Raw genomic sequence first — 14,633 nt, forward strand, 5'->3', positions numbered from 1 at the left:
GCATTTTAGAGAGAAATCATTCTTAAGCTACTGGCATTTAGAATAGAGAAAGTATAACACTTTAATCATATAATCTAAGTAAGTATTTTACATGCAGTCAAGACAATGAGTAGTAGAGGTAATTATGGTAAAAATGCTGTCTGTATGCTGATTTTAATTCTTATTCAGCTTTTCCTTTGCAAGTCTGTATGTACTGATTTGGAATTAGATTATAAATTCCAAGGATGCTGAAACTATCGTTGCTATTAAATCTCATGGTCTAGTAAAAAAATGGTCATGTAAATAATATTGATTACAAATAATTATGATACGTTGCTTTAACAATCAGTGAATTTGATGCCTTATATGGAAGACATCCTTTGCCAGGTGTGGAGAAACTGCTAACATTTTAAAACTGGCCTCATGCTAAAAAATGGAAAATAACTTTTTCAACTTTCTTTGAAAATCATGTTTTTTTTTAACCTGATGTCTTTTTATGGATTTTACTCTGATATTTATCTTTTTGTGATCATAACAGTGTGACTCCGTTAAAAACCAAACCCATTGCCATTGAGTTGGTTCCGACTCATAGCAACACTATCGGACAGAGTGGAACTGCCCCATAGGGTTTCCAAGGAGCACCTCGTGAATTCGAACTGCCGACCCGTTGGTTAGCAGCCCTAGCTCTTAACCACCACACCACCAGAGTTTCCACAATGTGTCTAGTAGTTTACAATTTACAGTGACCTTTAATCATCCATTAAATAAATATTTATAGAGGCACAGGCATTACCGGCTCCCTTATGGTGCTTATAGCTTATATTGAAGCATTAGCGCATTTAACCCTCAGAAGACCGTTCTGAGTTGGGGGATTTAGGAGAATAGCAGTGCTAGTTATATGTAGTTAACTACATTGATACTTCACTTTTAAAAAGATCATGCCAGATGGGACATATTCTGCACACATCTGTAGAGAGTCCTTGAAGGTACTTATTAGAAATAGGTATATGGTGGAGAATTAGTGTAGTTGTGAACTCAAAGCTCATTTTAAAACACTGTCTCTTATTGCTATTCTTGGGCTAAACATTCATGTATTATCTTGTCATTTCTGCCTCCAAATCCTGTCTCATGCCATTTCATCTATCATTGCTACTTCCCCAAACAGAGCCATCATAAGCTCTTACTTGTGCCCTCCTACCAGGTCTCTTCACCACCACTGCTGACCTACTTTAATTCATTTTTTATTCCAGCAACAAGGGTGATAGTTCTAAAAACATAAATTCATTTGTATTACCCCCTTGCTTAAAACACGTCAGTGACTTGCCTTTGTACTTAGAGCCTAACTGCCTTCCAGGTCATTTGGAAACCCAAGAAAACCCAAATCCGCTTGGCTAAACCACCAAAATACATACTTAACAAAATCACCAATAAAAATGGCATTAGTTTTACATAGGATAGATAAAGTACAAAATGTGAAACAACTTCTGTGTGGGTAGGTCACTAGTGTATCCTGAGATAGTGTTTGTTTAGGCACTGAATTACGTGGGAGTAGTAATAGAAATGAAGCATGTGGCAAGGAACAGAGAAATCTTCATATTCCCTCTGGTGGAGGGGCTCATGGTAAAAACACTCAGGAAAGTGAACAACAACAAGCACAAAGAAACAGCAACCAAAACCAAAACAAAACAAAGCAGAAAATAAACAGAAAACAAGTAACTGTCTTTGTAGCCCAGCATGGGTTCTTAGAATAAGAGAATAGTCATGTCACATCAGCACTCCAGTCAGCGGATTTGCTTGTGATTCAAATCCTCTGTCAGATTTTTATAGTCTCTCTTTATTTCCTAATCACACCCTGCTGAGCTGAATTCTTGCCTCAGACTCTTTCATAGCCCAGTGGCCACCCTCCAGATAAAAAAATAGCAGCATTTAAATTGGCCACTATCAGAATTGTGGCAGGATTGCAGGACAAAGTATGGCAAGTTGGATGGAAGGGGCTCAGTTGGTCAGAAGAGGTGGTGGGCTTAGCGGAGACTCAGCATCATTCTTCTCCAGGCAGTGGAGCAGTGTTTCAACAGGAGTTAAGAACTCTCAGACAGAGGGCTCCTTTGGCTGGTATTTCTACAGGGATTGTATGGAAGGAATTAAGACACAAAGACTGCATACTAGAACAGCTATGAAATGCATTTTAGAATGTGCAGCTGCTAACCAAAAGATCAGCAGTTCAAATCTACCAGGCGCTCCTTGGAAACTCTATGGGGAAGTTCTGCTCTGCCCTTGAGGGTGGCTGAGTCGGAATTGACTCAATGGCAACAGGTTTGATTTTCTTGGTTTTAATTGTCATTTATGGAGCCCTATTGGTGCAGTGGTTAGGCACTCAGCTGCTAACAGAAAGGTCAGTGGTTTGAACCCACCAGCTGCGCCACGAGAAAAAAATATGGCAGTCTGCTTTCTTAAAGATTACAGCCTTGGAAACCATATGGAGCAGTTCTAATCTATCACATAGAGTCACTGTGAGTTGGAATCAACTTGATGGCCGTGGGTTTTGTTTGATTTAATTATCATTTTAGATCATCTTGAGGAGATGTTTTCCCTTCTGAAGCTATGATCAAAGCCAATACAATATATAATTCCATATTTATATTAAAACATCTGTGATACAGAAAATGAGATGCAGGTGCAATCTCTTAAAAGTTCTCATGTGGATAATTGGAATATTATAAAACATTAAATAATTCAGTTGTACTGAATTATCCAAATCTATCAGACTCATGTAGAAAGCATTTTTATTTTCTTTAATGTGTATGTCCAGATTCCTCCTTGAAGGTTTTGCTTTAGTAGGTTAGTAGTGCTTCTCAGATATCTGTGTTTTGAAAGCTCATTGTTCTAATGTTCACCCCCATTTTTGATCTACTGCTTTTAAATACTCAATCACAGAGCAGGAGAGAACCGTGGATATTCCCAAAGACCAACCTCACTTGCTGAAAGAGCCGTTACTTAACCTAGGTCTACTCACTGCAAGTCCTGCTGTTTCCCACTCAGCAATTGTCCCTTCCTTTGCCAATTGTGTTGGTATCAACAGAATTATGGGCTCCTAATTAGTAACTTCAACTTTGAGATGAAATATATACTTTATTTAACTCACTCTTCATGTCTATTTGTAGGTATGACTTAAAAAGAATTTGTAGATGTACAAGAAAGATTGCACTAACATAAAGATACTCAAGACAGTTGATTTAGATACTTTGAACTAAATCACTTTGATTCTATAAAGGAGAAAAGACAAGCTACCTCCTCCATGGGGATAGAAAAGCTGAAGAGGCTTTTGTCCACGGCCCCTCTATTGCATGGGCACTTTCAGGACAGCCACCCTGGAGAGATGATCAGCAGATACTTACAGGTGGGCTTAATGGAGGTGGAGAATGAATGCGTGGAGTTGTTGGAGGATTGTGTTGTGACTCCTTAACTTTTGGCCTATTTATTATTTATCTGACTTTTTTTTCTTTGCACTGCATGAGGTGACTTTTGCTGACTCTAGATATCAGCATTGTTTACATAAAAAGACACAAAGTCCCAAAGAAGAAAAGTGGTTTTGTCAGCTATTTGGTCGTGGGAAGGATTTGCACAGCTCAGACTCCTATCCCCAAAGATATCAGGAGAGCCATATGTTAGCAGAAAGGAGGAATATATTAACAAACAGCAAGTCACCAAATTAGAGAAAAATCATATAAGGTGGAGTGCCCCTGAGAATAACTTAACTTACATAAAAAGTAAGTACTATCCTACATAGAAGTTTAACTGTCATTTCAATATTGTAGAGAGAGAAAAAGAGTTTGAGAAGTGTGAAATTCACCACTTGTGAGCCACATCCTCAATGTTAAAATGCAAAATATAGAGAGAAGGGAATGGGTATTCTTTTGATTCTTCCTAAGATAGGGAGCCAGTGAGACAAATTAAGAGGTGAACACTTACTTTGTTCTTCAGGTCCTTTAATTAAGAATGCTCCTAATGGAAGCTATTCAAGATTTAAAATTAAAATAGAAGGAATAATTACTGTAATCCTTGTGACAAAAATAATCTTTGCTGTTTACAAAGCTCTTTTTTAAACAGCTTTATTGAGATATAATTCAGATACCCTACAATTCCCCCCGTTTAAAGTATACAGTTCAGTGCTTTTAATATGTCCACAGAGTTGTTCAAACATTGGAAACCCTGGTGGCATAGTGGTTAAGTGCTACAGCTGCTAACCAAAAGGTCAGCAGTTCAAATCCACCAGGTGCTCCTTGGAAACTCTACGGGGCAGTTCTACTCTGACCTATGGGGTCGCTATGAGTCGGAATTGACTCGACGGCAACGGGTTTGGTTTTTTTGGTTCAAACATTACTAGAATCAACTTTGGAACATTTTCATCAACCCCAAAATAAGCCCCAGAAACCCTAAGCAAGCACTACTCTAATTTTATCTCTAAGATTTGCCTATTCTGGGCATTTCATATAAATGGACTCATACAATAGGTGGTATTTTGTGATTGGCTTCTTTCACTTTATGTCAGTTTTTAAAATATTTCCGTAATCCACTATCCTAGCAGTTTTTTTCTGTCACAACCGGACAAAAAGCATAAACATCATGCTAATTTTAATGAGACCACATTTAGAAAAAAAAAAATCACGAGGTATAATTTTCTGTTTCTCATAAGAAAAATATTAACATGGATGTCCGTGTCAAGAGATGAAAAAATTTGAAATACTCTTTTCCTTACATGAAAACTTTGGTTTTGACAGTAGTAGAGACCACTATCTCATGCTTAATAGAAAATGAGTAAGTCTGAAAACAAAGGAGAACACTTTACATTTTACGGCTTTGTAGAAATGTAAGATTTTCCTTTATGATTTCTAAAGTTGGCACTCATTTTTTACTTGGTGAAGTTAAATCACATAGCTTGGCTCCTATAAAATATACTCAAATATGATAATTTAGTGTTTCTTAGTTTTATACTCTCTGTGAGTCTGAACTATCTAGATGGCACCTAACAACAACAGCAACAATTATGTGCAGCTTTATGTAATATTTAATTAAGAATGAAATCATACTAATCCCTTAAAGGAGCCATGGTGGCACAGTGATTAAAAGCTGGGCTGCTAGCCAAAAGGTTAACAGTTCAAATCCACCAGGTGCTCTTTAGAAACCATGTGGAGTGGTTCTATTCTGTCCTATAAGGTCTCTGTGAGTCAGGATTCACTTGACAGCAATGGTTTTTTTGGCTTGGAATCCTTTAAAAACCTACTTATATACAAGTAAAAATCTAAAACACAGTTTTTTTCCCCCTGAGAAATTTGATGTCCTATAATTTTAATTTTTTTTCTGAGCTAAAGGACTCAGAATTATGGAGGGGGTGGGAGAAGGGACCTTAGAGAACATTGTTCGATGAAGTTTAAAAGGCTTGTAAGGAATATATTAAGATATATTAAAAATAAGTAATATATTTAAAAGATATTACTTTCAAAATTGTATCTTGAAGATGCTTTTACATGGTGTTTTCCTAAAATTACAATAATGATGTATTTGTTTTTGTACCTGAAATTGATTTAAAAGATTTAGTATAAATGAAAATAAAGAACACCTTGTATGGAATATCTGTTCTGTTTATTACCTTTGGACCCATTCTCATTTTCTAAGCATATTTAGTATGAGTATTTGAGGAAGAGTGATCTATAGTCTTTTCAAAGTATTTCTCTTATTGTTGGTTATTTGAGAAATTAATGAGCCCATATCTCCTCTTTGCAAGTAGAAGATTGCAGAGGTTCCCATTGAATATGCAGAACAGAGCAGCTTACCTCTATCGCCAAAGAAGCACCGACCCACAGCTTTGAAAAGCAGTTATTGAGAAATGAACCGAGGATTAGAACAAAACTAGCTGGTCCTTGTGTGCTAGGTACACATTTTCATTCTACATGTAAGAAATTGTTTCTTTTTTGTTTTATTATCCCTTTTAATAATTACATATAAATATATGCATATGAATTTATGAACACAAATGCTATCCTATATTATTTTTAATTTTAGTGTAGAATTTAGTTTCGCATGTACAGTTTTTGTCTTCCCTCCCCTTCCCAGACCCCTTATCCTACATCACTCACCTCAAGGCTGTTATTTTCCTACAGGTTTATATACAAACACATATACACGTATACATGTATATGTGTATACTTATATACAAACCCACATACACATGTGTACATAAAACATATATGTGTACACATTTATAGTATTTTTGTAATTGTTCTATGCTTTTTTAGATAATATTATAAACATTTTTCTGGAGCTTTCTTTGCTTACTCAACACCTAGTAGGATAAACTCTAAGTAAACTGATACAGTGTAAATCCATATTTTGAATATTCCGTAATGTGGTCGTCCCACAATTTATTTAGCTATTCCCCTAATGATAGACATTGTCTAATTCCAGACTTTTGCCCCTGTGAGAAGTCCTACAATAAGCAAACTTGTACATATATCCTTATACATTGATGCTTTAATTTTTAGTCTTTTTTTCAGTAACACAGTTTAATGTCTGACTAAAGATTTCATGCTAGTTTACTGCAGAAAATTTAATCTTTGCAGGTTTAAACTTAATAAGTTTACAATTCTCCTCCCTCCTGATCACTTCTCCCCCAGTTCTCCTCAGAGTGGGGTTTTGTGATTTAACTTAGAAGGATATTTTATATATATATAATCTATTGTATGAATGTCTATCTAACCAGTGTGCCCGGCTTTCTCAGGCCCATATTAACGCAAAAGGAATAAAACTGAAGCTAATTCCTATCTCATTCTGTCAGTAAGTAATTTCATCTATAGATACACAAATTAATTGAGAAAAAAAATTATCCATTCATCTCATTAAGAGATGCATTGCCAGTGAATGATTCTTTTATACTTAATAATTATCAAAATTTATACTCTTGTTTTTTTTTTTGTTTACCGTTCATAATTATTAAAATAATTCAATTCATAAGAAAGTTTTTAGCATTTGAAGACTTACAGTCATGATATAAAAAATATATACACGTTTTGTTGTATACTATACAGTGAAAGTATTTTTAAGTATAAACATAGTTTCAGTATGATAATCTTGAAGAGGTGGAATAGAAATAAAAATTTAAAATAAAATTAATGATATAAATTAAAAAGGTGAATATGGAATGTATATGGTTCTTGGATATCATTGGATACAGTAAAGCTCAATGTAACCATTTTGTTTAAAATGTCAATGTTTAAAATGTACTATACATTTTATTTTTTGAATCTAAATAAATGTATTATTACTATTTTAAGACAAACTTTTAAAATGTAAAGCGTACATTAGCAAGAGAGCAAAGATGAGTTATTATTTTGACTTGAAGGAGTGCTGGTGGTACAGTGGTTAAGTACTCAACTGCTAACGGAAAGGTCGGCGGTTTGAGCTCACCAGCCACTCCACACGAGGAAGATGTGGCATTCTGTTTCCGTAAAGATTACAGCCTCGGGAACCCTATGGGGCCGTTCTGCTCCACCTTAGAGGGTTGCTATGAATCAGAATCAACTGGGCAGCAATGGGTTTAGGTTTTCGTTTGAATTTTGACTTGAAGGATTCAATAAATATTTCACTTAATCAAAGGTGACATTCTTTAGTGCCTTTCCTATTATTCTTTAAGGCTAACTGGGCGTCTTTTGTAAAAATTATGTTAAAAAGCTTTGGCTAACATTTTTGGAGCCATGATCTAAGGCAAGAAATTTTGGAGCCTTGTCTTTGTGCTTAAAGTTAATTCAAATTACTTGATACCTTCATCTTGCTGTTGGATAACCCTGGGTCAGCTGCGTTTGGGGGTCTTTCTATTAAGGCACATTTCTTTGTTACGTTCCTCACTTTTTGTAAGAATGTGATGATGTTACCAGAACCTGTCTGTTAAACACTTGGTCTCTTACTCATTTTTTTAACCAAATTAAACATGTGTGTACCAACATGAAAGCAACGGGGAGAGTCCTCAAAGTGCATTGACCAGGGGAGTGAGATAATCAGATTAAAATGTGAAGAAAATGACCAAACATCAGAGTGAGGAAGAGATTGAGGGAGGCGAGGAAATTGTTATGAGGCTGCATGATGATTCACAAAGAAATTATAGAATATACTAAGTTTGGTGGGGATGGCGAAATGTGGACAGTTGAGAAATATGCAGGTGGGAGAAATGGAGATGCTTAGTGATGAATTGAAGGCTGTGAATGTGTGGGGAGGCAGGGAGGTGACAGAGTAGGAGAAATTGCAGTTTTCTGGCCTTATCAACTGAATGGCCATTAACGCAAGAGGGAATATCAGCAGGAAAAGAAACTTGAGGAGAAAAGATAGTGAGTTCAGTTCTGAACAAGTTGAGTTAGAGGTGGAAATGTTTGGCAGGATTTTGAATTCATAAGCACAGAAAGTAAATATGAAGAACGAGCAGAGAGATGGTGGTTGAAGCCATGGGAGAAGATGAATTCACCAACGGATGGAGTATTAAATGAAGTGAAAAAGGGTTTGGAGGATTGGCAATAGGCAGATCATAGAGAAGTGGACAGTCCACAGAAGTCGTAGAAGGATTGGGGGGGAAGGGAACAGGAAATCCTTTCTTTGCATAAACCAGGGGAAGAGAGTTTTTGAAGAAGGGCATTATCAATAATGTCAAATTCTGCCAAGGATTCAAGTAAGGTGAAGGCTGAATATTCTGAGTTGGAGAGTCTAGAGAATGGTGGCAGCAGAAGTCAGAGAGTGGAGGAGTAAACAAGAGGGAAAGATGTGGGAAATGTGAATCAAGCCACTCTTTTAAGGCACTTTATAGTGAAAGGAAACAAACAGCTGAAATGGAAGCTTTAGGAATAGAGACAAAAGGGGAGTCTCTAACCTTACTGTCTCACATCACCTCCCTCCCCAAACTAAATGGAAAATATTGACCAATTTAATATGGATGAGGGAGAAACCAAGAAAGGGAGATGTAAAAGATGAGACACTTACAGGTACGGGAGAGGAATAATTCATAGACTGAGTTCTCCAAGTACCCCAAAGGTATCACATCCTGAACACAAGTGGAGGTATTAGCCTTTGACTCAAGGAGGGACATTTTAGTTCCTTAGTAGTAGGAAGAAGGAAAAGATTTGTGTAGATGCCATGCAAATTCATAGATTTTGTTCCAGGAATTCGAACGTCTTTCTTATATGCAGCTTCTGTTTTCCTGTGAAGGAAGCGGCAAGGTCATTTGTGAAAGGTAGAGGAGAAATGGTGAGTTTGGTATTTAGTGGAGACTGAATTAACGTTGTATTGTTAATAATGTTGACATAAATAGTCAACACATTATCTCACCGAGACTAGGCCTTTGAAGCCTGCATTAACTACTTAGACCTTTTAGATTACTTCGGAGGCTGAAATGTGAGGCAAAATGAAAATAACAGTGTTTTAGATACATTTATGTGTTCCTTTTGAAATGAATTTTTCTTTTCCTATAATATCTGTAAAAGAAAATATTTCTCTTTATAAGTTATATAATTTTTTTCCTAGACATCATCTTCAGAAAGATTTTCTACTGCATGCAAATCTGAATGTACTAGAATATATATTTACAGAAAATGTTGCTAATTCTCCAGAGCCAAATTATGACAGATATTCCTGAAACCAGACATGTGGCAAGTTGCCTGGTTTAACCTTTCAGAAATATTGCAGTTTGAAAAGCTGATTTTTAAAGAGTAATTTTGCTATGGTCATATTACGATGCAACCTCTTGGGGAGGGGAGAGCCTTATAAGACAAAACACTAAATAAATATTAAATGAAAGGACATGAACTTGGAAAAAGCTTTTTAATGCTGACTCATTAGAAATGAGTCAGGTACCTTCTATTTTTGTCACTTTTAATTTAACTGTGGAGATATATCATTTGTGGATGGCATAATTCTGCTAAATTAATAATCTTTAGCGTCTACAAGTGTACTGCTTTCAACTTTTCAGCTGCTAGTAGATTTTGAATACAACTCCATTAATCTAAACCCAAAGTTGAAACAGTAAGTGGTAAAAGCAAGGTTATTTTGGGTCCAAAGTATAATTTTAAAATGATCAAAATAATCCATTTTTAAGGGAGTTTCATTAATCTGTAGTCATTTTTTTCCCTGATATATTATTTTAATTACATTATCTGTACAATATCTCATTTATTATTTCTATTTTCTGTTAGGCTTTTGCATGCTTGGTGTATGCAAGGAGCACGAAGGCCAAATTGACTAGAGTGGAATGAGCGGGGGGGTGGGGGCAGAAGGGTGGGGGAGTGTGGTAGGAAATTAGAGCAGAGAGGTGATAGGACCAAGTAGATAGTAATGTCTTTGACTTAAACTCTGAATAGAGTGGGAAGCCACTGAAGGATTTTGTGCAGAGCAGTGAGACTATCTGAATTGCTTTTTAGGAAAGTTCATTTGGTTGCTGTGTTGAGAAAGGGGTAGGAAGCCAAGCATAGGAGCACGGATTGGGGCGGTCATTAAAATAACTGTAGCGAGAGATGTTGGTGGATTTTGATCAGGGTGTGTCACTGGTGTAGTTGGAAACAAATGCTTGGGCTTATTGTATTCTTTAAAGGTTAAGCTAAATCAATTTGCTTTTAGTTTGGATGTTGCATGTGAGAGAAAGGAGCTAAGAATAAATCCATACTTTTTGGCCTGATCAAAGGAAGAATGGAGTTTCCATTTATTGAGATGGCAAAGACTGATGGAGAAACGGGTTTAGGGGCAAAGTCCTGAGCTTTGCTTCCCAGTATGTTGTCTGAGATACCTACAGGGTAATAAATAGGATGTGGGCATATGGACCCACGGTTCAGAAGAGAACTACAGGTCAGAGATGGATGCTTGGTGATTGTCAGCATTTTGCTTAGTATGTAATTCCATGGGAACACACGGGCTCCCCAAAGGAATGAAAGCCTAGGGACAGGAGGTAAAAGGACTGAACTTCGGGGCCTTCCACATTCAACTCTTCCAACTTTTTTTAGTTAATGTTTATAAAGGAAAGATGATTAGATGCATTTTTTAATTTCCCAGCGGATGTCCTTTATTATTCTTTAGAATTGTTCAGTGTCCCTTATTTATATAAAAAAATATATATATAAGAATGCAATATAGTGTCGATTTATTTCTCAAGATAGTGATTAGTTTTTTCATAATATTTTACTTCATATTTTAAATTGTACCTTTTTCTTTTTTTTCTATCAGACATCCTAATTCTTAATCTTGACCAATTTTTTTTTTTTTTTTTTTGTGACACTGGGTTCTTCATATGCCCAAAGATCCTTGATTTTCCTCTCATACTTAAGAATGAAAATGGAATTATTTTAGGTAACTGGTGTCGGTTTCCTCTGCTGTTGAGTTTCCTGCCTCATCCCCACCTTCAGTGGTAAGGCTGACTGAAAGTTCTGCTGACAAGGAAGGATTTATTGATTGATTTAATTCCCTCTGGATTAGAGACCAAGATTTTAGGTTTTAAGCTAGGGGCATCCAGCTACCAGAATGAGTTAGATTATGGTTTGGTGAATCTAAACCACAACCAGTTGCTTTCATTTTACCCCTGCAACTCATTTTCTTCATTAAATGACTTTAATTTTGCTTTATTTTGGCCAGGGGTTAATGCCAAGCTATCTAATTTGCATAAAAGTGGGAGAAACTTGCCTAAAGAGACTTTCAGTGAACTTCATGCTATTATCTCCTGTTTTCAGTCCTACCTTCCATGATACCCTTTCCATGATACCAACTCTGAACATGGAACTTCTCTTTGGTTTGTTGATCAATCAGCTCCCGCCTTCACTGCAGTCCATTTCAAGTGTGATTGGGCTATGGCACCTTCTGCTGTTTCTGCCTTTACTCTACTTCTATCTACTTATTGCTTTTCAGAAAATTATTTCAACGTGTCTTTTCAGTGTTTTCCAGATAAACAGAACCAGTGATATAAATGTAAGTTAGGGATAGTAACAATGTCTAATGCACACATGGGATTACTACTAGCGTTAATTAAGGCAGTACATGTCCAGTTCAATTCCAGGAGACTAGTACATGCTTGGAGCCCTGGTGGCACAGTGGTTAAGAGCTTGGCTGCTAACCAAAAGGTCAGCAGTTCGAATGTACCAGTCGCTCCTTGGAAACCCTATAGGGCAGTTCTCCTCCGTCCTGTAGGGTCATTATAAGACAACTTTTACGTGCTTAATATTATTATTAACAATGACACTATTACTGATCGCATTCTTTAATTTTTTAAATAAATGGTATGATATTAGATTTAATTTTTTAATTTATCATAGGACTGCATACAACTTATATAATACAAATGATGGAAAGATGTACTGAGTATTTTAGTGAAAAATATGTTAATAAAACAAAATACTGTGTGTGTTTACACATTTTATATGCTTATCAAATTTGGCTGTTCTGCTGAGAACCTCTGATTGTAAAAATAGTTATGGAAAAAATTCACTGTATAAATTTTCAATATCTTTTCTGACTTTCCTATGTATTGATTTATGTGTTTTCATTTCCAAATTTGTCTGTTTCAATCAATATATTATTTATACTTTACAAATAATAGACATAAGTAGGATGCTAAATGCTTATAATCAGGACTAAAAGATAAATACTAATTGGATTATTGTAAGAAGCCAATTGGTAAATTGCTCAGGAGTTTGTGGAGGTAACTGGAATTCGCTTATTTTTCATTTGGTGATTTTGGATTTGCTGGTTTGCTTTCTAATATGTCATGGTTCTTCAATTACAAGTATAAAAATAAATGGTTCAACAACAATAAAAAAAACCGTCAACAACACAACCTGCCAGAATCCACACAGAAAGAAAAAATGACCTAAAATGAAAAGGAAAAAAAAAAAAAAGATAGTCTAACGTAGGTTATACTGGACCAGTCATTGTGGCATTGTGTGATTATAGATTTAACCTTTTTATTTTTTCTCCAGATTAGCCTTTTTCATGGTCAACATGAAAATGAAGTGGAAGGAAAATCAAAAGATGTAAAAGAAGGACCAAAATCTCAAAACAGCAAAGATAGAGAGATCCATGAGCTAAGAAGAGAGGTAAGACATTGACTGCATCAAGAGTATAATACACAGTAAAACATACCCAGAAGGTTATTAAATAATATGCTATTTTAAGTAGTATGGCTGAGGCATCCTTGGTTACTTTATGAAAAATATGGCTGAAAATCCAACAAAATAATATGATGAGTTTATATGTTATTTAAAATACTGTGAAATGATTGTTGTTGTTAGGTGCTGTTAAGTCAGTTCTGACTCATAGCGATCCTGTGTATCACAGAATGAAACACTGCCCAGTCCTGTGCTATCCTTACAATCATTGCTATGCTTCAGCCCATTGTTGCAGCCACGCTGTTAATCCATTTTGTTGAGGGTCTTCCTCTTTTCTGCTGTTGCTGTACTTTACCAAACATGATATCCTTCTCCAGGGACGGAACCCTCCTGACAACATGTCTAAAGTATGTAAGATGCAGTCTTGCCAACCTTTCTTCTAAGGAGCGTTCTGATTGTACTTCTTCCAAGACAGATTTGTTCATACTGACTTCATAACTAGATCTGAAATATATGAATATTACAAAGACAGAATATTTAATTAAAAAACCATTGCGTGGTCAGTATATCTTCCTGTGATAAATGCTTAAAAGTTCAATGAGCTTCATTGTCTAATATGCCAAGTTAGTGTCAGAATCAATGATGTACAAGATGAGCTACTATTGGCAATTAGTAATAGTAAACAGGCTATAGTTAATATAGTTATTAACTATAACTTTTGTTATAGTTAATTCATGTCTTAGATATATATGCTAAGTAAAATAGATGTTTCAACCATTTTAAATATAAAAAATTTTTAATTTTTTATATTTAAAATGGTTGAAACATCTATTTTCCACTCTTACCACCAGCTCTAACAAATGAATTCCACTGATTGTAAACCCCGAGTGTTTTTCCTGTCTTGATGATAAAGGAGAAATTATGTTCCTTAGATATAGAAGGGCATATTAAATTATTTGCACTTCATAGAAAATGATGTTACTGCATTAAAAATGGGTTTATTTATTTTGCAACAGGTAATTTTGGAAAAATGTCTCAGATACAAAAATGTAGGAACATTCAGGAAATTGAATGAAGTTAGTGGAAATATAGGTGGTGAGGGAGGAAGGTGATTTGTATTCAGTGTTTTTTGCTTATAAAACTCTTCAAAGATTGAACTCACACCAGAGTATATTTTATATCAGCTAAACACAGTAAAATGCCAAAGGCATAGAATGTTAAGGCAGAAGGGACTTCATTGCTTACTGATTACTTTATTCTTGCCAACTCATTAAAACTCTTGAAGTCTCAGTTTCCAGACTGAAATAATGGAGATAATAATAAAAGTTACCACACAGGATTTTTTAAAAAGGTTGCATGCTACAAGGGAAAACTCGCCCAGGATAAAAATAGAGTGCTGTAATGTTGGGAATTAGTGTTGTGCAGGAGAATTAGTTCCTCTCTGTGTTGCTTCTCATTGCATCAGTGCCATCCCTCGCCACCTCTTCTCCAAGTCATGTAGAGGGATATGGGGTAAGGGAAGAGTATCAAGAGATC

The 14,633-nt window shown here is 35.7% G+C and overlaps 1 protein-coding gene across 9 annotated transcripts in view; it reads left to right on the forward strand.

Annotated features, from left to right (window-relative positions):
• Window positions 1-14,633, forward strand: part of CCDC102B (coiled-coil domain containing 102B) — a 453,215-nt gene that overhangs the window by 116,713 nt on the left and 321,869 nt on the right. For all 9 annotated transcript variants that reach the window (XM_049901993.1, XM_049901991.1, XM_049901994.1 and 6 more), the window contains one exon: window positions 12,969-13,085. In XM_049901993.1, the coding sequence (XP_049757950.1) occupies window positions 12,969-13,085 (117 nt within the window). The remainder of the gene's footprint in view (window positions 1-12,968; window positions 13,086-14,633) is intronic.

This window comes from Elephas maximus, chromosome 11, assembly GCF_024166365.1.
Source record: "Elephas maximus indicus isolate mEleMax1 chromosome 11, mEleMax1 primary haplotype, whole genome shotgun sequence".
Taxonomy (NCBI): Eukaryota; Metazoa; Chordata; class Mammalia; order Proboscidea; family Elephantidae; genus Elephas; species Elephas maximus.